This window comes from Poecilia formosa, unplaced genomic scaffold, assembly GCF_000485575.1.
Source record: "Poecilia formosa unplaced genomic scaffold, Poecilia_formosa-5.1.2 Scaffold207, whole genome shotgun sequence".
NCBI lineage: Eukaryota > Metazoa > Chordata > Actinopteri > Cyprinodontiformes > Poeciliidae > Poecilia > Poecilia formosa.
The window spans coordinates 646,664-672,042 of record NW_006800146.1 but is presented as its reverse complement, the minus strand read 5'-3'; the positions used below and the strand labels follow the sequence as shown (position 1 = coordinate 672,042).

The following is a 25,379-nucleotide window of genomic DNA, read 5'->3' as shown; positions in this document are numbered from 1 at the left end:
TGGGAAGGATTTACAATAAAAAGAAAATAAATTCCAAAACAAAATGATAGCTACATTTAAAGTATTGAGTCATGCCTTAACTCTCACTCACTCCTAAATATTTTTGGTTATTTTTTTTAACCACATTTACCTAAGGCAGTTTCCTTTTCATCACCTCATAATCACTTTACTTAGATATGGGGAAAAATTCAGTAAAAGCTGCTGAGAGCATGAGTCAGCGTTTTATCGACTGAAAGGGTCTGAATGTCTGAGAGCTTCATATTCTTCTGTTCAGTTGCAGATATTGGAAAATAACATCCTCATGTAATAGAAATGTAAAACTTTAACAGCAAGTTTGATGTGCAGTCTGAATTCAGCTGTATTCTTTGTCTTTTGTTTGGTCATTTGAATGCTAAGCTAATGTTTTCAACTTTTTCAAAACTTTCATTTGTCAACCGTCCAACACATCCAGTTTTTATTTAAATTTTAAAGCGTTTCAGGATCCATTAGAAGTTTGTCTAACTTGACAAAACTGTGGGAGTATAAACCACGTTGGCGATGGCAATGCTTAAAGCCAACATTTGGTTTAATTTGACCTCTTGTGACAGACACACGAAGAAGCTGAGATGACATTTTTCTCAGCCCCCGTTATATTTTTGCGCAGTTATGACTGGCTGAGGATACGTAAGGGCGGTGATTAGTGGAAATCGGGAAAATGTGGAATAAACAGAACTGCAACAAAAACACAAATTCACAAAACGCCAACAACAAAAGGATAACTTAATCACAACAGTCAAAACACTAAACACACACCACAGTAAGCTCATATACATATTCATCTGCAAGTATTTAGCGAAATATCTTTTACCAAGTTACAGAAAAACATGTTTCTGTAGCCAACAAGCTTCTGGCATTACTCTGGCTGGACACTTAAGTACTCCTCTTATTAGAAGTTGACCACAACATTTCATTTTCTTCTTATTTTCAACAGATGATAGCTAGCTAGCATATCTATCTAGCTAGCTCAAGACTAGTTAGCTAGCTAGCATATCTATCTAGCTAGTTCTAGATTAGCTAGCCAGATAGCTAGCGAGATACCTAGATACACTTGGCTAAATTTAAAACTTTATTTTTTCTTCATACACACACAAGGTTTCCTGTTCACACCCGCGTTATGAAGGCCATAATAAAAACTAAGGATACACTGAAGAAAATGAAATCTCCAACAAGAAATGTGTGCTCATTGTTTTTCCATCTTCTTCATAAAGTTAATGCCCCACAGCCTCAAACACCCTGAAAACTCAGACAGAAAACACTTTATTAAAAACCAGGAGGATCTGTTTGCATGAATGGCTCAAACATAATAAAGCATCTGAGAAAAAGGAAGCGTGAGCTGATGTGTGCATTTTGGTCTGGATCGTTCTGAGATATTTAACAGTCGGCTCAAAACAGCAAATATTTTTACCCACCTGAATGGTGAAAAATCATCATCACCACTCAAAAAGAGATGGAAATCAACATCTGCGGTTCAGTAAAAGCAAGTAGTTCAGTTGGTGCTGTGTTAATGACAAATGAACATTTTAATAGTTTTATTTTAGTTACTTATTTTCCTAAGGGTACAGCAGGGTGAAGAGGAAAAACCCATCTAAAACAAAAACAGATACATTTATACAAGGAAACAGTTAAAACTTTAAACATTAAAGCATATAAAAAAAAAGTAAGTTCTCTAATTCTGAGTGAGAGTGAACGCAGTCACACCACTTCTGTTTGTACGACAGGCTTTGACTTGCTATTTTACCCCTCCGGGGGCCTCACCACCCTTTATATGTCAGTAGCAAATTCCCATAAGAAACATGCCAGGTACCAACAGGATTGCTCTGCAACCTGCGACCCGACACACACACAGACACACACACACACGCACACACACTTACAGCTCCCTCCTACCAGCAGGCTGTGGGGGAATGGTTTGAGGCTGCACCTACAAAAGCATTTATTCGGCCTGAAGCGTCGCATTTAGTCAAGTTACACCCACAAACTTCTCAAAACAGCAACATTCAGCGGCGGATCTGCGAGGAATGACAGAAACAGACCAGCAGGTGATTCATGGACACCAGAGGAACATGGAACAGCCAGAACTACAACTACAGCACAAATCCACAAAATGAAACAATAACTTGATAACAACAACCAAAAACACTAAGCCCACACCAAAATTCCACAAAACCCTAATACATTTCTTCGAAAAGCAATGTACACCAAAGCAGTGTCTTTGGTGACACTGGTTACATACTTTATTACTGTTAATGTCTTTATTGACAGAGTGGGTTTTAATTTTACATTTATCATTAAATCAAATATGAGACATATTGCACAACTAAGATATGATTAATTTATCTTAATGAATGCCTGAGCTGTCTCAGTTTATTTTTTTTTACCCAGTTAAAGTAAAATGCTGCTATCAAAATTGTTTTGTCACAATGAAATAAATATAAAGCACTAAATCTTGAGCACACCAAAATCATAAAAGGCCCAAATCATTAAAAAATACATATTTTCATGTATTTTTTAAGATTATATTATGATAATCTTCCAATAGCATTTGGTCTAAAATCTGCTAAGAATAACTGTAAATAAAAAATAAAACTGGTGAAAAATAAAATATAATCTATTTAAAATGTTTTCTTGTTTACTTGACTTGCTAAGTATTTTTCAACATTTTAATGAAAGCAGTAACTGCTGCTGTGATTTATTAAAAGGAACATTAATATCTTACTGTAGATTTTCTGCTAATTTATCAAAACAAATTAAATTTATTTATCTAGCACATTTAAGAAAAGCTGCAGTTGGCCAAAGTGCAACATACAAAAACAACAAATAATATCAATTCCAACATAAATGAAAATATGTATTGAAATAGAAACATAAAAATCCCAACAAATAAATCTCTTACATGATATTAAAAGCCAGTGAGTACAAATGTGTTTTAAGGAGTGACTTAAAAAGCTTGTCTGATGTGAAGGAGCAGCCACAGTTTAGAAGAAACCAGGATTTATTGTGAAAATTAGATATGAAATTATTCACATTTATACACTTAAATATACTCATCTCGTGAAAAAAGGAACTTTCTGAACCTGACGAGTGATCTTGTTGCTCATGAACATGAGTTTTGTATCAGGACAGCTTGGCCTGGCAACAAAATATCAATAGTTTCCTATTGGCAGAGTCTACCTCCTTCAGTGGAGGCTTCAGCCAATCAGAGGCCGGCTCAAGGAAACTCAGTTTGTTCTCTGTGGCAACCATGCTGCTCTACCTCTGCTCACTGTCAGTCCTCAGACTGTTTCTGTAAGAACGACAGGATAACACCCACCGGTCCACTGAAACCGGCCCACTGCCCCACACACCCCACTGTCCTGTTCCCTCCTCCCTATTCCCGTTTCTTTTTGAGCGTCCCGATATCATTTAGACAGGCGAGGTTATCTCCAAGGGTTCAAATGAGTTAAACATGAGATAATCTGATAGTTTGTGGAGAACTGAGTCCTCCGCCTGCAGCAGATGCTGGTGGGGGGAAGGAGTGATATTTGAGCCACGGCACAGATGTGGGAACACGGCTCGAGACAAGAGTGGGTGGTGCCGAGCGTTTTCAAAGTGGCCGGGCCAGAAAACAAACCGCGCTTGTTTGAGAAACCCTTTACCGGCCACATGTAAGCACACGGCAACAAACACGCAACAGAGGTACACAGGGGGAACCTGCTCACTGGGTGTTTATCCTTCTACGTCTTCATAGAAATGCCACGATGCCAAGGGCGGCTGAGTGACAGAAATGGAGACATGTATAGAGGATAATCTCGGCTGGGCCATCTGGTCAAGATTTTCCCTGGATTTTCCCTAAGATCAGAGCAAAAACATAGTCCTCTTGTAAGGACATCGTCTGATTTACATCTCTGAAGCGAATGCGTCTTGGTGGCGTTGGTTGGAGGAGGCAGCAGCTTGTACGCCAAACCCCAAGCCAGCGGTGAACCATATAATCTATACTTATGCTATCATTGGTCACTTCCAGTTGAGTCAGCCCATCTGGAAGCAACGGCAATCCCATTGCTCTCCCAGTTTAATCGCCGCTGACACGGGAAATTTAATCCAGAAATCTTGGTGATTAGGAATAGGATTAAATGCGGTTGACACTGTTGTGACATTGCTTCTATAGATCCTGCTGAAGAGAACGTTATCACTGATGGAGGGACGAAGCTGTGTTTCCACCTTATTTGACACTTTAAAAATGAATTTGCTCAAAGGAAACACGGCAATATCGAAGAATCTCGATAAAACGTTTTGCCGCTTGGATGAGGTGGCGGTTTTTTACCCATATCAAAACGGTTCATCTCACAAAACTGCAATGGAAACTCACGAGTCACATGATTGACAGCCAAGACGGCAACCAAATGTTGGAGAGAAGGTGAAAGGTAGTTGTTGGAGGACGATGGCATGGCATGTTTGTCACTGACTTATCACGTGAGCAAACTTATTTATGTGATTATAATTGCTTTTCTTAATCAATAGAAACACGACGATTGTGAAATTGCATTTTTCTTTTTACATTAGCAGAATAATGTCAAGGTTTTGTGTACATTTGTAATGGAAAAGTAGCTAATGTCTACTTTTTTTAAGTGAATGGCCACAAATCTATTTTTTATGTTGCCATATAAATCTCAGAAGATTAGGAAAGGTCTTTCTCGCTAAAAAGAGAATATTACTGCAGACTTGTGCTATATGACCTTGATTTGATACATTTTGAAGTGTGAGCTTCTTATGAATTTACCATTTCAACAAATTAGAATTTTATGACGGCCAATACATGGAATATTTTCTTTTCTTGTTTGTGTTTGTACTGGAGGAGTTGATGGACTGGGAACAGGTGAGTGGGATGAACAGGTAAATAAATAAAACCAAATCATCTAAAGCTGCATTGAAAATTAGCATAATATGTTTATAATCCCTTCTATTGTTATGCTGCATTTTGTCACTTGAATATATTTAAGGAATTTAAAAGTTGACAATGTATAAGTGTAAGTACACCCATACATTGTGTATCTAGTGAAGTCTTTTCCCCATTGTATTCACTAAATAGCTCGGTCAGGTTGAATGTGAAGTGATTTTTAAGTCTGGCAACGGATTCTCAATTGGACTGGACAAATATTTAAGGCTGCATGATGTTTTCAGTCTTTGTTCTCAGCTCTGGCTCAAACTATAAGACTACATCGCAGAGTTCAATAATTCACAGCTCACAATTCCTGTCCTTGTGATGCACGACCAGCCGTAGCCTTGAAACTACAAAGAAGAAAAAAAACCTGGAAGTGAGGAGGCGCTCGCCGGAGAAGACAATGCCCAACAAAAACAAACACATCCTTTCCGTTCTGCATAAAGAAACTTCAACTTGAGCTTCCTTACAGTTTAACTGCAGTCATTTTGTGTTTAAAAACATATTTATGTATGCTAATGTGAGAGAGGATGAGTGAACTTGAAATTAAATATGCAAGGAGAAAAGCTTGGGGAAAAAAATATTTATTTTCATGTGGCCTTGAAAACATCTCAAGTTCATAAACTGTAATGTTTAATTTTCTGCCTGTCTTCTTTTACTGACAAGTCAACTTCAAGCAAACAACACTTAAAGGGCCAGTATTAAGTATATTTCAGGCACATCCATTTTATTTATGTTACCTTCAGACAGTGGTTCAGTGGTACAGGTGTAAACCCAGCGCGAGCGTCGTAGCGCTCATGTTGCGTTTAAAGGCGGCTCGGAAAAACAGGTTACAACATGTTAACAACGGATTAAACAGTTTTAACTGCTGATAAAAGTGACAGAGGACACAAATATGGGAAGTGTGGAAGCCTCTACTGTATCAAATTGACATAGGAATAACAGAGAGTTGGCCATTCTAAGGTAAAAACCCAGTTCATGTTTTGTTTTTTGTTTTTCATCCAGACGGCTTCCCGCGGCCCCCCTGCAATGACACAGCGCCCCCCCCCCTAGGGGGCGCGCCCCACAGTTTGGGAACCTCTGCCTTCAGATGTTATAAAAATGCTGTATATATGTCAGACATAACTTAAAATAAATTTCTTGCTTTAAAATTGGGCTTCTGACTCTTTAAGAATCTCCTACTCCGCCTTCAGTGCGTCATCACAACAATGCTTCTCATTACACCGTTAATAATTGTTTTCTATATATATTACATTGCTTGCTGTACTCAATTACAGTAACTTAGGTTACTTATATTTTCTTGAGTAGCATTCCTGAGTATGAGAGGTTAAAGTACAGATCACAAAAATTGTTGTGCATGAATTATAGATCTAACAATGTAAAAACTTTGTTCATCATACATATTTTTAAAGGCATTATTTGACTTGTACCCTGACTGTCTGAACAAATAGAATTATAACAAATGGATGCAATTAGTAAATGACTTTTAAGTGCCATATTGAGAAAATGGATCGTATTTCTAACTGGACACCTTCTTTAGTAGTTATTTATAAAACAGGCAGCTAAAAATAGATTTTAAAAAATGGGTCACAGTTCTATTTTAGTCTACATTCTTTTTTCCCCTCTTTCCTGACAATCTGCCATGTAGCCATTGAGCATGCAGCTAGATTACGGGCTGCATGATTGGTGCCACAGAAAGGCTTTACTTATGAGCTAAAGGCTGGAATTAAGATTACATGCAGGCCTGTTGGCCAGCGGGATCTGTTTCCACTGGCTTGTCAACACAACAGTGTCTTTATCACTGGGAGGATTGCAGGATGGAAACAGTTGAATTAAGCTAATTGTGGTTCGGTGAGCATTTTGGTTAAGGACATATTAGAAATCTAACGAGAAGGCTGGTCCGTATGTTCCGGGTAAATATGTTTCATGGTCTTTACCCAAAGACAAAAGAGAAATCCTACAACCGCTAAAATCTGACCCATTTTTGTTTACCTTTCGTGAAGAAGGAAGTTGCGTTTGATGTCTTCTTCGAAGGTTTTCGTGTTGTTTCCTTCAGTAGTTTTGGCGCAGCGCCACCGAAGGCGACGGGGGGAATAGATTTTTCAAAGGGTTTTGTTTGAGACAGTGTGGTACGAAAGCGAACCACAGCAGCTGAAAATGTACCAAATGTTGCAGTTCTTAAAAAACATTTCTCCTCATTAATTTTCTTAATACGCTTTGGAATTATCTCATTTAAATGGTTACATACATTTTAGATCCATCTAATCCAAATTATTAAGCTACTTTAGCTAATCATTGCAAACTTACAAAACATAACATTGTGTGCACACAAACCCACCCACATTTATGCTCATTGTTCAGTAAGGTAGGGATCTGTGATACTGTGGGCTCTGCTCATATTCCCAATCCAGCTGTATTTACAAAGCATTTTACTTCATCACAAAGATTAAAGGGCTGTACACAATGCATAAAAGCAATGTCATTGCACACACAGATCAATAAAATACAAAATACTTTAACCAGACATGCAACAAAACTATAGTAAAACACCCCCAAAGCCCTGAAAACCTTCTTATTATTGAGTCTTTAAAATACCAGGAGTTTTAAATGGAAATCTGAACTGGACGGCCATTGGATGATGATCTAAATCTAAAACATCACATCCACACAGAAACACACAAAGACATAAAATCTGCATACTTTCATCCCAATTAAGTATTTTCAGTTTAATTTCCATTCCCATGCTTATAAAAATTCCAGTGAAATCTTGATTTGTGAAACATTTATGTAATATCAATGCAGTATACTGTACAAAATTGTTACAAAATTTGTGAAACAACCATTTTTTTCAAAACCAGAAATATGGTAAATATGTTCTTACTGTCCTGACTGATCTTGAAACCCTTTGTTGGAAAATAAGATGATACATTTTCCATGATTAAATGAAAAGACATTACAGTTTATAATAGCAGCTAAAAAAAACATAGTATTGTTTGTTGTTGTGTTTCTGTTGTTGTTTTTTTTTTACTCCATGTTCCTATCCCTGAATTGCAACCTTAGTAAAATAAAAATAAAGAAACCTGTCGGTCTGGCAGGTTGATTTGTGTTACAACTCTCATATTTGAGCGAAAAGAACTTGGCGACATGAGCGACAGATGTTTATTGACTGATGTTGCAAACACACTTCTGTTTTTCACAGGTTCTTCTCAGTAGCTGACTGCTTTTTGCACCTCTTAGTGTTTACATCTTCTCTGAGGAATCGCCCTCACAGACGACGCTTTGCTCCGTGCGTCTATGGAGTTTTTGAGAAACGTCTTTCATAAAAATACTCTGTCGAGATCAATGGCTCATGTTCCACGTGGATTTGACTGCAACGGGTGGAAATAATAAGAAAGACAAAACATGCTTCCTTGATTCAAGTAAAAATTAAAAAAACATGCTGTTCATAAAAATAATGGGTATTTTATAACACATAGAATAAACATTTTGCCATGTTTGAGTCGCAATTCAGTTAAATTAAATTTGGTTTATTTGTACAGGACTAATTCACAACAAATGTCCTCTTGAGGCAACTTACAAAGAATCAGATCAGTCACACAAATATTCCAGTTGATTCTAACTATCAAACAGTAAATTTAGTTCAAGTCATAATTCAAAGGCACTTAAAGTTCTAAGGAAACCCAGTGGACCACATGAAGTCATTGACAACTTGTAGCTCACAGTTGTGTCGTTGACTTTAGGAATTCCTCATACCAAGCATGTATGTAGCGACAGTGGAGAGGAAAAACAACCTGCCATCCAACAATTTTCTATTCCACACATTTATACCTACAATGTGGGCAATTTGGAGAGGAAGAACCCGTATAAGAGCTATAGAAGCACAGAGAAAACATGCAAACTCAGTGCAGAAAGCCTCATATGCTGTAAGGCACCAATGCCAGCAACAGGACCACTGTCACAACCACAAATATACATCTTTATAAGTCATAAAACCATGATAAGATCCAACTTTTTATCTATTCAGGAATACATTCCACCTTAATAAATGTATTGTTTTTACGTTTGTGAAGGTGAGACATAGATCTTTTCTTGCAGATGGTGTCTAAAGGTTGAAACTTGGTGATTCCAAGTCTCAACCCTTGATTCATAGTGTAATATCCGCAGTTTAAGTTATTTGAAAAGTTTTAATTATTGCTCATACAGTAGCTGTTCCTTGTGGTCATTTCCTGACTTCTAATGGTCGACCTTCATCCAAGCTAATCGATAGGAATGCTGTTCCGTCTCCTCTGTGTTGTGTCACATAAGATGGTGATAGGTTTAAAATGAAGCATCAGCCTTAGAAAATAAAATGTTTCAGTAGCTGAGGGAGCAGCACCTCTGATCAGGTTCTTAAGAAATGTAATTTCAGATTGATTCCGCCCCCCCCATCCTCCCTCCTCACTGCATTAAATTCGTTTTAAGGCATTTTGCATATCTTTACCAGGTAGGCCATTAAACGTGTAGGTTGGTGTATCTGTAGCATGAGAGTTATGATCAGTCAGAAAGCTCGTTTAGATGCATGGGTGAGCATTTCGTTAATAAAAACCACCTCTGTGTGTTTGTTTGGGGTTTTTTTTATTAACCCAGAACAGTAATTGATCCATGCCTGGCAGCGCTGCTACTGGGAAACACCCACAGTGGATCTCATTGACCTTTGACCTAGGGTCATAGCTTCTAGTTTCCCAGCTGAACTTTATTATTCAGCTGCTGCAATGCAGTGGATGTTGGACCACACTTTTTGGTATTTTTTTTTCTCAAACCTTTCACAATCTGGCTGGAGACCTGAGTGGACCTGTGTGAATGTTTGGAATGTTTTAATTAGACTTTTATTATCAAATTAAGTAGCTATGGCATTTTGGAAACGGAAATGTGTGCCATCTCCACAACAGGGATTATAAAGTTTGGGGTATGAGTGATATGCGTGTCAATTATGTTTTATGCCACTGGATCTGTTGGAGTGAGTCAAAGATAAGTAGGAGAATGTGAGTGACTCATTAGAGGGACGGGTTGGGTGGAGCTGCCTTGGTGAAAGAAAGGATAATGGAGGAAGTCTTGAGGCACAGAGAACGAATGGAAATTAGAAGAGCTGATAATCTGAAACCTCTCAGTAAAAACCATTGAGCGTCTGGCAGCACTTCTCATTTAAAGGTAGAAGTAAACGGGTTTCTACGATTGTTAGACAGTTGAGGAATAAGTATATTTAGATATGTGTTTTTGTTTTATGCTGTTAGAAATGTAACGATCTGACTGTAACGCTACGGCAAAGCTGTCCAGGTGGTATCAGCTATTAAACTCTACTATCAAAGGTAAAATAAAACATGTAATAATAATGGTAAAATAATAATGCAACAAATTAATACAATATGCAATAAAAGATAAAATAAAAAAGTTTCTCCATAATTGCAAAACTTTTCAGTTTTTGACCAACAAGGTTCCAACTGTTGATGGAGTACAACTTCATTATCTTTAAGTCAATTCAAGTTTTCAGGTGAATTTTGTGATAAAAGTATATTCCTCATAACTCTCAGTTCAACCTACGCAACATTTAATCATTGATAAATGTCACAGAAGCAGTTTCTCAGTCATTCTAAGAGGCTCCAATCCTTTTGCACATCTATCAATTGTTTCTACACATTTCTTTGTTGCTTTGAGACATTCTCTTTTGCTTATGTCATATTTGTGAAAATCAGCTATACTTATGAATACTGTTGATTGCTTTGATGCAGACTTGGCCCAGATTCTGTCTCCCCAGTTGACTAAATGTTTTTCAGCTTTTATAAGATATACATTTGTTGAAACTGTAGATATGAAAGTATGGTATGAGTTCACAGTATGTGAAAAAAATATAGCTCCTTCTTCTCCCAGTGCTAAAGATAAGCTACAAATCAGAGCAAGGAGGCGGATCTTAGTGCTGTCAATCATCCTTCCCACTCACTCTGCCAGGCTGCATCTAGCAAAGAACAGCTGTGAATGTTATGGCTAGTGTCATGGCCACCAGTGACAGAGGAAAATATATTTTTTCCTCTGTCAATCGTTTCTCTAACATTAGCAAATTGAGCAGAGTACATGAGCATAATTGACACCATTACCACCCTCCTCTTGGCTCTGATTGGTTGTTTTTGGTAGCAGCAATAGTAGCTGAAGGAGGAGGTGGGAAGATCGATTTTTTTCGGATTATCTGCCAATACATGGCGACATCTTTCTACTTAAAATAAAAGTTACATTCTTAGATTTTTTTAAATATTTTTCTTAAATCAAATTGTCATTTCCAGGTCAGCTACCAGTGCTGATACACATGCTGTGAGTTTTATTCTTTAGATGACTGCTCTGACTGCTCTTAATCTTCCAGGGAGGTTCTGGTGTTAATCCAGCACAGATTTTCTATAAAGCCGCCATGGGACACCACCTTACTCATAAACCAGCCCGGTTCGCTTCGGCTCTGTGAGGCGCGATTGTTAAACTTCCAGTATGAGCAGCGACAGCCTGGCACCGCTTCACGAACCGCAGCTTCCCTTTGATGTTTCACGAGGCAAGGAAAGCCTCACGAGGAGGTCGGGCTCTTCTCCATCTTCACCGCCTCCTCTTCCTCCGACCCCGCCGGCATCTTGCTTCTTTCTTTTTTTCTTCCAGTGTGTATTTTGGCCAAAGGTTACGTTTTGTGTGCTCACAGTGTTGGGAATGTGACTACCTGCAAATGATTTACCTGAGGGAACAGAGGGTCACTTCAGAGCGAAGCCAAACGACGGGCCTGTACGCGGAGAGGCGCACGTGACTCGGCTCCACTTGGAGAGCGAGGGCAAATACTCTTGCTAACATGTAATTAGCCTGTTACTATTTTGATGCTACCGTCGCCCTGAAGGAGCAACAGGGTTGTTGGTTGTTCGCTCCATGCCAGGAATCCGCGAAGCTTTCAATTTAAAACTAAAAACTTTTCTCTACGTTATTGAATAACTGGCTCTTGAGTGAAAAAGAAGCTCACTCCTTCCTTTTTCTTCTTCTTTTTTAAACAGATGTTTTTATCTTTGAGCCATGAAATGAGCACTAAGAGAAGCGAGATTATAGCTTTTGCAGGACCTTGGCCAGCATTTGTACAGCAAGTGAAATGCAAGACTGTCCTCTTTAGGGGTGGCAGAGAGATTTCGATATTAAAAGCTCACTTTCCTCTTGCACCAGAGCCAAATGGAGAGCTGATGCAAACTCCTGTCTGCCTCACTGTCTCTGCTGCTTCAATTCCCATCTCTGGCTGGAGACATTAGAAAAAAAAAAATAAAACTTGCAAAACTACAATGACCCCTGACCTAGATATCTAAATAGAAGCAAAAGAAATTGGCAACACTACAAACTTAAGACGTTTTTTTAAGGAAAACTACTTAACTGAATAAGCGTTTTGTAATGGTTTAGGTCAATAGAAGATAAATATTGCAACTGCTTTAATTTTTATAAAGCAGTCCCAAAAGGACAGATGGCTAGATGAGCTTTATTGGTTTTCAGTTTCATTAAGTATTAACATTAGTGGTATATTTAATCAATAATTCAGTGAGGCTCTAAGTATGCTGATACTATAAATGTAATGGTGGCGGCTAATGTGCTGGTCTAACAATTTAAACAGTTTGTATTTCCAGGACACATTTCTGTCAAACAGTCATCAAACTCCTGGTCCACCGATAAAAAAGTTGCACAATATAAATTCAGAGTAGATTTAAACTCCCATCTTGATTTATTTTCTCTATCATTCACAGTATTTTGGTCATTAGCTTATTTAAAGTCAAACAATTTTTAATTAATTTAAATACAGTTTCAAGAAAAAAACAGCAATAAAACTAACTGGCGGACTTCTTATATTTGGGTTAAACTACTGCAGTTGCTAAGCTAAAGTCACTGCTTGTTCATGGGGACTTTTCATTAAACCGCCACCATTGCTAATAGAAGGCTTTTAATTAGCATCATGGGAAGACAGGGACTCATCAAGTGTGGTATTTGAAGTGTGGGTACATACAGTCACGTCTTGAACTCTGTAGTCCTCTGCTTTATTTTTTAAAATGTTCAAATAACTTTAACCTGTTAGATAAATCAGTGATTAAGATGTACGTCTAATAATCAGAGGTCAAAGTTTTATCACCGTTATCCATTTCTCTATGTTTCCTTTTATTTTAAATCAGCTTGGATAGGATTATTAGATAAGGACGACTGCCATATTTCTAAGAGGTTTCCTGATCGTTTTCCTTTAACCATCCATGTCATAGAAATAAAAAAGGACAGGCAGCATTTAGTTTTTGTAACGCGTAACTTTAAGACCAACTCCCAGTTTAAAATTTTCATTTTAATGATTCCTCTTATGCAAGTGTTCTGTCATATTTATTCTCAATGTCATTTTCTCTTCATTTCTTTATTTTCTTGAAAAGCACACTCAGTGCTATGCAAATAAAATTACTTAATGGAGGCCTTTTTTAAATTTGTGGTTTACTTTTACAATAACGTTGCCTTTACTTTGGTGATTATATGTCAACTGGTGTTTCCATAACACAATGAAGCATTTAACTGATTGCTTCATTGTGGAGCACAAATGGAAATAAGTAAAACAACTGATATACGGTATTTTATTTTACATAAGAAATTGACAAGCACTCATCAATCAACATAAAACATTTGTGCCATCAGTCTAGACTCCGGATGGCTCCTTAAAATAAATATTTTTAAGAGGAAATAATACAGACAGAACAGGCTCAAACCACACAGACAGACAAACGAATTATCCAAATGTTCAAAAGACGAATGGGTCCGAAAACTCCCAAAGTCAACCCCGACTCTCCAACATAAAGAGCTTGTATAAAACAGTTAACCGTTTTGAAAAATACAGAATCTTACAAAAAAGTTGTTTTTTTCCCCTTTTTTTATATCTTTGCCTTTTTGTGTCACTGTAAAATATCAGCTGGTATTCATGACAAGAAATTAAGAATTCCCCCCATGTGTAATAATAAAAAGACAGAATGTGCTTCTGCATTTTTTTTACATTAGTATTCACATATATCATAAGTAAACTGTAAAAGTCTTCTTAGCTCCTTATGGTGCTTTGACGAAAACGCGTGTACAGCATGGGACTGCTCGTGTTCGTCACGTTGTGTGTTGAGCCAACAGTCCCTCATTACACCGAGCCTCTGAATGCCTTTCCATTCCCCACGTGTGCGAATCAACACACTAATGTCAAATGTTCATTGTCTTTATAGGTTATGCCACCAAGGTTCACATTTTATAAAAACAAAATCAGAAAAGTTTTTGTTTTGACAGTTCTTGTTAACTTCAAAAATAATAGCAAAAAGTCATCAACAAGTGAGGATTTCAAGAATACAGCTTACATAAAAAAAAAAAATAAAAAAATAAAAAACGTGAGAACGAGGTTTTGACACATGAAGTATGCGTTTGCCTGCTTACCTTTAAAACCCTCATGCGAAAACACACTTTGTAAAAAGGCCACATGGCTTTTCCTTCACTCTTAGATTGCGTGTGTATTCTGATAGATGGGAGGAAGTGGACAAAAGGTATGGTAACCTCTCTTATTAGTGTGAGGACTCTGTAAATATGGACCCCGTTAGAGTTGTGTGTGTGTGTTCAGTACACCAGAGAGCCCCTGCCACTTTGATCTGGTTACTACTTACACAAGAGTGCAAGTTAGTTCGTGCTACGATAACAACTAACAGATATTCAGCATTCTCGTGTAATTTGTTTTAAGAGTTGTCTTGGTTTTGGCAATGTTTTAAAAAAAGTATATAAAATCAGACTTTCTCTGTTAGAGGACACAAGTGAACAGATGTTTGAATATTTAGGGTAAGCTTTGCTAATGAAAATTGTTAGCAATCGTTAGCCTAGAGGGCTATGCATACTACGCAAGAGCAGGGAAATTCCAGAGCAGTAGGAAATGAATGCAGCGTATTCTCAACAAATCATCTAGTAAAACCTTTGAAATTTAAAAATTATATAGGACGTGTTTAACGGGAAAAAGCTTTTGCTGACGTCCCAAGAGTTGTGCTGTTACTTTTCTGTGAAATCTTGACACCTTGAGAAAATAAAAAATCTTTCTCAGTTCTTGCGAGTATGCAAAATCCTTAAACGACTGAAATCTAGAACAAATAGTAAACTTGCTCCATCTATAGGTGTGGAAGAATTACATTTTACATCTACTGCTGGGTGGTAACTGTTCAGTAAAAGCCATGCTGGTTCTTATTTTTTATTCAGTGTTAAGCTAAACTTAGCGATTCAAAGATTGCCTTTAGCTGTATAATTGCAACAGTCTTGCTTAAGTGTTTTTGGAAAGGTAAAAACAAAACTCAAAATGACTTTTTACTGTTACAAAAAGTAAATGGAAATGTATGTAGCTGTCAATGCAAAACTATGCTAATAATTTGTAGTTAGCATATCTTAGCATAAAAACATAAAATTAGAGCAGATAATTTGACGGTTTAGGTCCAGGAGTGAGATTTACATCTAGTGTTGGGTAATAGTTGTTCAATAAAAGTCAAGTTGGTTATTCTTCAAATATTTAAATTAAACCTAGCCATTTGAAAACAGATGTTAGTTTTAGTTTCAAATGTTTTTGTCAAGTTTTAGGATAGTAAAAATATGGGGGTTTTTTAGAGGTAAATGAGAAGAGGTTTTATAAGTTCTTCCTGGTTCTGGTTCTTATTAAGGATATTTAAGCGTGTCTGAAGCCAGCTTTAATTTCATTATCAGCACAAATGAATTTTCTTTCTAGTATAGTAAAAACCATAAGGCCTCAGTTATTAAGTCTTTTTAATAAGTCTCTGGAAGCTATGGTCAGTATTCTGCTAAAGGTCAGACATGCTAACCTGAAATTTCAAGTTCGGTGGAGGTACATAAACCAGAAATCAATAAAACAGGAAGTTGCTTAGTCTTAAATTTGTGTCCTAGATTCAAGATTGCAATTTTTTATCTGTGGTTAGATGAATGTTTCCTTAACAAAACCATTCTGTTTTTCAGGCTTCAACTCTGTAAGGTAAGTTAAACAAACAAGAAACGGAAATTTCACATTTAGCATATGGTAAGAGTTTTCATGGCCTAAGGAGAGTAATGAATTGTCAAAGGTATTTAATTAAAACATCTACATATTTAAGGTCACCTAAAAGTATTTGTATGTTTGTGTTTATATAAACCTTATTGGTGGTAGTTATGTGGGACGGTGTGTTTGTTAAAAGATCACGGTACGGTCTGAGTGTGTAAACAAAAGTCAGTTGGGCTTGAGTTTGAATCTGCTAGGTCCCTCTTCTTTGGAGCGGTGCTGAACATTTGCTTCTTTCCGCTCACAGATGCCCTTCAAACCTTATATATCTATATCTTTACCACATTCTTATTGTGTTGGTACTGCAGAAACAAAAACAGAAGTATAACTCAAGATAAACACTCTAGGCACTGTTTGATTTCAAAGGCTTTAAGTTGCAGAGGGTGATCAAAAGGTCAGCAAACGCATAGAAAAAAACAACGTAAAAAAGGAACGTCAACAAGTGACAGCTCTGCAGACCAAACATTTTCCCCCCTCTCGTGATGCGAGTTCCTCCAAGTCAGCTCGCACAAACCAGACTCGCTTTAAGCTCTGCGGCGGAGAGGCAATCGGGGGAGGAAAGATCTAAAGGGTGACGTTTAGAAGTTTTCAAGGTTAAGCGTCAGTTCCAGTCTTTAACCCATCTTCCTTCATGGACAGAAAAAACTAACACTTGGGTCTCAACCCATTATCTTCTGGGGAATATCTATAGAGGCCTTGATGAAGATGCAGTTGTCTCGGATGTAGTTCCTCTTCTTGATTTCCTCGTGTGAGATGAACTTGGGGTAGCCGAAGCCCAGGGTGCTCTCGTCCAGCGAGTTGCGGCTGCTGCAGGGCTTCTGGAAATTCTTCCAGTTGGGGTCCGGGTTGAAGGTCTCTGTGATGTGCTGGGGTTTGGAGAGGGACGGGTCGCTCTGGTCCAGGATGGAGAACGTCACCTTATAAGAGAAGGGCCACTCCAGCAGGTTGTCGTACTCTCCCGGCAGGACGCGGATGTAGACGGAGAGGTGGGAGCCCTCGCCGCTGCCGTTGCCGTTCAGGAAGGCCGACACCTGAAGCTTGTAGCCGTAGCGGTGCGTGTAGAATGGCGGGCTGAAGAACTCGTGGTTGCTCCGCAGTTTGGCCTCTTGGAGTTTGCGGGAGTAGTCACTGAGTTTCCAAATGAGGACGCCATCTTGGCTGACCGACAGCTCCTCCATCTCTCGTCGCAGCTCCAGGATTTCTTGCCGTTGGCGACCGACCAAGTTACACATCAGGGTGAGGTGTGACTTGGTGGTCTCTTCCAAGTGACGGCTAATAGCCAGCTTAGGGCACTGCAGGGAGAAAACAAATCACTTCTGTTCAAGAGTTCATAAAATACAGTTAATTCTATACTGAATATATTTGATTATTTTTCATGAGTCTTTGTTAAGTAAAAAAAAACATTTTGTTCATCTGACTCAATCAAATAATGTGTCAAGGTTGATTTGAAACGTGATAGGTTCATGGGTCAAGATAATTAATTTCCTTGTAACTTTATCCAGAAGTTTATTTTTATTAAGAGAGCAGTATTATGTATTTTGTAGTCACATGGTGCCATTTTACAGCACAACCAAGTAATTATGTTAACTTCAGTTATTATAAAAATGTCATGTGTATCAAATACAACTTAAAAGACAATTGACTTTGTAATTTAACGGCTTGAAATTGAGCCTCTGTCTCTTTAAAAATTCTTTGTATTTTCAAACTGCAGTCAACTTTGGAAAATGGGGAACAGCAAATCTAAATCAACAGAAGACGTACACTATCAGGTTATTAGCTTACATTTTGAAAAGTTGTAAGTCTACATCCCAACATTATTAGAACTCTTGGTTGCCTTCATGATTTATAAAATCGTATTTATTCATATCAGAACGTTCATGAACCAGTTTGTTTAAAAACCAATTTGCATCTGGTATTTCTTTATATTTACCATATAGTCTCTATTTTACCGTTATTATTATTGTCTCTATTTTACCGTTATTATTATTGTCTCTATTTTACTGTTATTATTATTGCTTTTATGTTTCTGTTTGCTTATATTTGAGGCTTTCTTGACTCTCAGAGACTAAAAAAAGTGGAAAATTGACATCACAGCGTTTGATGTTTCCACATTTCCAGACTTTGGTAGCTTTAAAAAAGACACAGATAGATGTGTCATTCTGTTTGTGCCTGTCCTCTTATTAGACAACAATCTGGATCTTTGGACCTGGTAACCAAGGTCACAAAGTAAAGATTATGTATTTTTTTTAAAAGCTTCCTGGCTAATGATTAACACAACAATGGACGTGTTAAAAGAAAATTCCTACAGAGTCAGGAGAATTTTAATGAGAACGGATGCAGGTCAGTCTTACCCTGTGTTTGCAGCCGGCGTCTTTGAAAGGACAGAGGACAAGTGCGTTGCCGCAGTTGTCCTTGACGTGGTTGGCCAGGTCCTCCCGGGCGATGTTGGGAGTGCCGCATTGGTTTGGACACTGGACAGGAAAGCGAGGGCAGTGATACTGGTGGTTCTGCATTCAAGAGAATGGAAACAGAAACATTATTTTCGTTTGAATGAATGAAAAAGAGACAATATGCTTTCCATTCATTTCAGGTATCTTTGGGATGAATACATATCGTTTTGTTCACTTTTGACAAGATGACAAACAAAGGTTCAGACCCACTAGGTTTGCTGCAAAGTCAGTGAATCAATATAATCATCTGGGTTTCCATAAACCAGTGGTTCCCAAACTTTTTCTTCTGCGCCCCCCCAGTGGTTTCCAAACATTTTCTGCGCCCCCCCCTATGGATTACAAATGGCTGTCTGGTTGAAACGACGCGTGTGACAGTGGGGGGGGGGGCCTTGACTTTTTTGGGGGCAAAATGAATGTACGTAGCTGAAAATAGACACCAACATCGGTAGCCTACAAAGTACTTGTTAAGCTTAAGCTTCTGTATTGATATTAGCTAGTCATCTTTTAGCTAACATTACCTGCATCCAACAGCTTTACTCAACTCAGTCGGTTAGTTTGGAGGGAAAAACTGTGAAAAGTTCTTTGCGTTTTGCTGGTTTGCTGCCGTGATTCTAACACAAACCTACGTAGCTCCGCACAGCAGCAGCAGGTCTCCTTCACAGGTTGTAAACCCAGCGCGAGCGTCGTTGCGCTCATGTTGCGTTTAAAGGCGGCTCGGAAAAACAGGTTACAACATGTTAACAATGGATTAAACAGTTTTAACTGCTGATAAAAGTGACAGAGGACACAAATATGGGAAGTGTGGAAGCCTCTACTGTATCAAATTGAGATAGGAATAACAGAGAGTTGGCCATTCAAAGGTAAAAACCCAGCGCATACAGTGTTCATGTTTTGTTTTTTTTTTCATCCAGATGGCTTCCCGCATGCCCCCCCCTTACAATGACACGGCGCCCCCCCCAGGGGGCGCGCCCCACAGTTTGGGAACCTCTGCCATAAACTACTGAAATCGCTGTAGACAAAGTTTTAAAGAACTGAAAAGAAATTCAAAAAGATATTTAAAAGTCGCATCGTTTGCCAACAACAGAAGAATTGCACGCAACTTAATGTTTGGTGTTTCTCGCTCAGAGGAGAAAGTGTTTCATCAGCTTGAAAGCTTCTCGGTGTTCACAAGTTAGTGAAAATCCATGAAAATACAGGAAATCAGCTGTTCAGCATTGCGACCCACGTTTGGTTACTTCAGCACATCTTGACCCAGCATGTGAGAGGAGGGGAAAATCACAGCTCTGCCTTTGTCAGAGAAGTGCTGAGGGGAAGAGACCTCAACTTAAAAGCAATAATGGCAGCGGCTCACACCGCATCCAGCTGGAGAAGGACACAGACACCCTGAATGGAAACATACTGCTGCTCCTGCTGCACTTCTTCTTTGTCCTGCGCTGCTCAGGCCTCAAACAGAAAGCAGCTGCAGGAATACTTAAATGAAAATAAATGCGTTTCTGCCTGTTGTGTCAAATATAGGTTGGATCTGTTTTCTTACAATTACCAATTTCTTTTTTTTTTTGGCTCAAGCGAAACTCACCTGGATTGTGTCGAAGACGAACTCTTTGCCGCAGTACTTGCAGGGCTGCGTGCGTTTGGGACACTCGGCCATGCTGTGCTGGGACAGCAGGCGACGCATCATCCTCGCTCCGCATTTGTTCTCACAGTAAACGCTCTCCTGAGGACACACGCCCTGGTGGTTCTGACCAAAACAAGCAAACAAACAAAACAGAAACAAATGTGAGTAGAGAAATTAGTGATAATTAAAACAACAACAAAAAAAAAAAAAAACCCAAATCCAAACTTTGATTGTCGGCGCATCCTTAAAAAGTTTTAAATTCATGTATCTATAACGAAGATCTTAAAATATCTTAAATACATTACAATAATGTGCATTGGTCTTAAATATGTTAATCACAGGTCTTGCATTGTGTCGTGACAGAACCATTTAATCTCATATATTCTTGTATATGTAGGTATTTTTCCATCAGGCAAAAGTTTTGAGTTGAGCGTAGACCTCTTTGCCTTCTGTGGCAGGTGAGGCTACCAGTAACAGGTAGCTAGCTAGTCTGCTCTTAGGCACCAGTTAGCTAGCTAGTAGCTGGCCAATAACCACTAAACTGGCTAGCGGGTTGCCATAAGGAGAGCTAGCTATCTAGAACTTTATGTCTATCATGAGTGACAGGCTTGACAAATGATTGAGAAAGGAAAAAGTCATTGCCACTTGCTGGCAATGACTCCAACTCATTGGAGACGATATGGAAGACAGCAATAAAAGTTTTAAAATTTTTCAACTTTGTTGTGTCTCGTCGCTAGCTCTTGTGTGCTCAGGGTTAGCCTTTCTGTAAGGGTTCCAACAGGTCTCAGTTCTTTATGCTTATTTTAAAATGTAACAAAATAATAATAGTAATGGAAGACATTTACACTTAGAAGATGAAACCCACAAAACCGGACACAAGAAGGAAGAAGGGAAGAAAGGAAAGGATAAAAGACTGAAACACAAAGGAAAGAAGGCAGGACAACGTCAGAAGCAAAGAAAAGAAAGAGGGTAGATAGACCAGAAAGGTAGTAACCTTCATATAACATTTCTAGCAGTTTTTTTAGTTGTTTATTTGAAAGTGAAAGGTAGTGGTTCTGGAAATGTGTACATAGGGAGAGAGAGTAAACAGAGGAGAGTCAGAACCAACAGAGGTGTTAGTGAGGAGTGTAAGGCCCCTCCATTCAGTTGCTGATGAAAATAAAAGTTGTTTCCTCTTCCATCATTCGTGCTACCAGAAAATATTTTCCTAATACGGTGACGTCCGTGCGTCACCGTATTAGCGGCCCAAGTTCTTCCAGCTGTTTTTAACAGGTACTTCTTTCATTTGACACCATGAGTCATCTCTCTCCAGGTGTTTCTTTTTCCATCAAACTCACACAACCACGACGAAAAACAAACAAACAAAAAAGCAGTGTTTACCTCATAGGCCTCGCCGGTGAACTCGCTGCCGCAAAACTCGCACTTGACCTTGCGCTTGGGGCAGTCGTGCTGCAGGTGGTCTGGCAGGTCGCGGCGCGTCAGCTTGACGGAGCAGCGGTTGGGGCATGGGATCACGTTGAAGGCGCAGGTGGAGAAGTGGCCCTGAGGGGGGAGGAGAAGCAGCCACAGGTTCAGCGGACTTGCCCCATTTGTCATTCACTTGCCCGAAACGGACGAGTGAATGACGGAGAGAGAGAGAGAGAGAAAGAGAGAGAGAGAGAGAGAGAGAGAGAGAGAGAGAAGCATGAGCTTCTTCTCACCTGCAGCTGCTTCATCTGTCCGGTCCAGCGGCAGCCCTCCTCGCTGTGGATGCAGCGGATGGGCAGCGCCAGGATTTGCTGCTCCAGCTCCGGGTCCGGGTAGATCTGAGGGCGACAACGTGGCATGAAGTCAGGGCAGACAGATGCAGATACCTGCTGCTGTACACTAGCAACGGTAGCGTTTTGGGCAATGTCATCTGTATCTGGTGTGTCCTGGAAGACTCCGCCAACCTGGCTGAATGTGACATTAGCATGAAAAACGTGTGTTGATAACACTTAGGATTTATTTGCCAATTATATGAGTGAAGAGACCAAATAGTTAAGGCGGACCATTTGAGTCTCAGTGAGGTGAGACTCAAAAAGATGGAAACTTCAAATTGGAAGCTGAATGTTCAACAATATGTCTGCATATCATACAGGCTGCAAGGGAGCAAGAGAGAGCAAGACTTCAACAACTAAAAAAAAAAAAAAGGCTGAACAGAGAGCAGCTAAGGTGCTCTGGTTATCTGTCTGTCATGGAACATTCTAGATCTGGAAATGTTGGCCACCTTTTAAAAAACCTCAGAAAAATCTCTTTAGATTATGCTAACTACTATAGCTGTGCTAATCCCAAACAAGGGGTGCTAGGGAATTGCTTAGCTTTTGTTTGAAAATGTCATAACGCTTAAAAAAAAAAAAAAGTCTGCACATTTTCAAGGAATGACCATAAAGACTGCTCTTTTTGTAATGCTAGACACACTGTTTTTTCACCAATGTATAATAATCCAATTTCACAAATGTCTTTGTATTTTTTTGCAATCAAAATCCGATTTTGTGGTGCTACTTTAGAAAAATTTGAAAGAAATTCTGCACTTATGTCTGACAGTAAGTGTGACTTTTTGATCTGTTTATTTTCCATGAGTTTCCACGAAAAACTGGAGGGACTGATAAGTAACTAATGACGATTTGTAGCAGAAAGGCTGGAAAATAATATTTTAAATGTTAAATTCTAAAGATGCACTAATGTGAAAATTTGGGATATCAAGGTTCAATATTAATATTGCCGTTATGCCCAATAATTATATTTACTGATATACATATAGTTTCCTAACCTTTCAACACAATGAATACAAAAAAATAACGGCCACACATTTTACCTAACCGAGCATCAGGGCATAACACCAATTACATTTTTTTTTTTTGAAAATGTAAAAAATAAAAATCGTTTGAGAATTAGCTCTCACAGTTATATTAGCAAAATCTAGAAGTTGATTTAATTTTCTGCTCACATGTGAGCTTATATTTAGATTCTTTTCAGCTCTTAAGCTGTCACATTTTTAGGAAAGTTTACATATTTACCTGATTGATGATAAAGTCACTCTACTTTTGGACTTTGACATGTAATCAGTCTAGTTTAACCAGAAACAGTGGCAGCCCGACAGTGGTAGTTAAGGAGCAAAAAAAAAAAAAAAAAGCTTACTCTTCTAGTACCATTAAACATCCCAAACTGAACTAAAACCACAAGACTGTGGAAAGACGACACCGTTTGCACTAAGCTGCACAGAGAAATGAGGGAATTTCACATCTTTTTTCTTTTCTTTTTTTATTACACTGCAGCAGTGAGTCAGGCCTGCCACTGCAGTGATAATGAAGAAGTTTATGACTTTATGAGACCTCAGAGAGAGAAAAGTAAAGTAAAGAGGCAGTAAAGAGGCAGAGAAATATTTATCCGTGGTCACTGAACAATGAGGAAGAGGCTGCATTCTACTAAAATCCCCTGAAATCCTCTCCATCAAGTCGCTGTCCTGAGGCTTTTAAGCCTCCGTCCCCCAACGCCGGGGAAAAAAAAACCCGGTCAAACAAGAAAAGCCACTTCCTAACAAATGTCACAACAGCCCTCTGTAGCCTGGCTGTTGAGTTGTGATTTGTTCAGTCACGTGCACCCGCACTGAAACATGAGTACAAACGGTCCAATCAAAAACACAACGCACCTGGAAATGTCTTAAAATAACTCCGCTCACTCAGGTCATGTTCAAGTTCAGACAGATATGTAAGCTTTTCAATCCTGTCCACAAAAGATTTTGCTGCAATAAACTTTTTTGGGGGGGCGGGGAAAAAAAGAACAGTCTCTCATTGTTCCAGTCTTAGAATCTGCTTGGAAGGCTGCAATAATGACATTTTAATAACTTAGTCCCCGGCTCATCAGGGAGAGGTTAAGCTCTTCGGTTCAAGTTGGGGGTTTATTCTGTCTGCAGCAGCAATTTCAGCCCCTCACCATAAATACAGCAGCAGTGGCAGCAGGACAATCCTTTAATGACTGCACCGCTGTTCTTATGTGGTTGTGTTTGTGCATTTTTATTTATTTATTTATTTTTTTGGAAAGGAGGGACAGCGTGCAGTGAGCGTTACGATAACCATGACAGAAGACTACCAAGACGGGGGTAATTTGCAGGCGACTGGGAGCCTGGGAGCGCCTTGGTAAATAACAGTGTCTGACAGGTGTGCCATGAGCGCCTCCATCCCCCCCCTGGGGAGTTCCTGCTATTAGAGACGTCTTCATCGCTCCCAGCACCGGGCCCTGCTGATCATGCAGCAGTTCAGGTTCACTGCTGAACGTAAACATCTCTACTTTCGCTTTTTCTTCATGTTGTGTTGTCCAGTCTTTACACAGCTCAGGCTTTCAAGGTGTCGGTTACATAGCTGAGGACATCTAAGCTAGACGTCCCCTTCCCTTAATTCTTCATCCTGAAAACACTAAGTGTGCATTCATGCCAGGCCTGTTTGATTAAAGCGAACTAAAGTCTAGAAAGTCTGGTTTGTTTGGGAAGGACTGTTGCAAACCCAAAAACTGAACTCTGGTCCGTCTACAAACCGAGCTCTCAGGTCGGTCGAAGTGAACTCTGACGTGGTTTGAATGAATATGTGAACGCCAAGCGGACTGGAGACCACTCCAAAAGCGGGACACTGCAGCGCAGTGCATTCTGGGTAAATGCAACCAAACAAACATGGAAGTCTAGTGCTACTGGGGGAAACAGATCATGGTTTTTTACCCAAGGAGAAGTTATTAAATATTTTTCCAAAAACTGCTTGCCACTCAAGATACTCGATCAAACAACACATCATCACATTCTGCCCAATAATATCTGCACCAGTTTCACTAATTAACTGTGTCCACTATATAGTACTGAGATTCATGAAAAACAACACAAATATTTAAGATTTATTTACATCTTTTCAGCAGTGTGGTGAGGTATCAAAATGGAGAGCATTTATTTAAGAGATCTGCAGACATTATTATGTTTAATATTTTTCTTTTTTGTGATTGTGGATGTTGTATGTGTTGCTTAAGTCTTGTAGAATGAATAAGACAAAGTCTAGCATGAGAGAAATATGCCAAAAGCTGTAGCATAAAAAAAGAGAAATGATCCTTCCGTGTCCCTTATCTCTGAAATGTAGTTGCTTTGAAAAGCAGAGATCATACATGAGAGAGTCCTGACTCTGCATACGGTCTTTATACCCCCCCCCTCCATGAGCACAATATGATTACCTTACATTTGGAGGGAAACTGAAA

The 25,379-nt window shown here is 39.0% G+C and overlaps 1 protein-coding gene across 1 annotated transcript in view; it reads right to left on the bottom strand.

Annotated features, from left to right (window-relative positions):
• Positions 1-13,576: 13,576 nt before the first annotated feature.
• traf4a (tnf receptor-associated factor 4a) overlaps positions 13,577-25,379 on the bottom strand; it is a 44,796-nt gene continuing 32,993 nt past the window's right edge. Inside the window, exons 4-8 of the mRNA XM_007567344.2 lie at positions 21,830-21,934; positions 21,510-21,671; positions 20,091-20,252; positions 18,416-18,571; positions 13,577-17,356 (exon numbers count right to left, since the gene is read on the bottom strand). Of these exons, the coding sequence (XP_007567406.1) occupies positions 16,724-17,356; positions 18,416-18,571; positions 20,091-20,252; positions 21,510-21,671; positions 21,830-21,934 (1,218 nt within the window). The 3' untranslated portion in view covers positions 13,577-16,723. The remainder of the gene's footprint in view (positions 17,357-18,415; positions 18,572-20,090; positions 20,253-21,509; positions 21,672-21,829; positions 21,935-25,379) is intronic.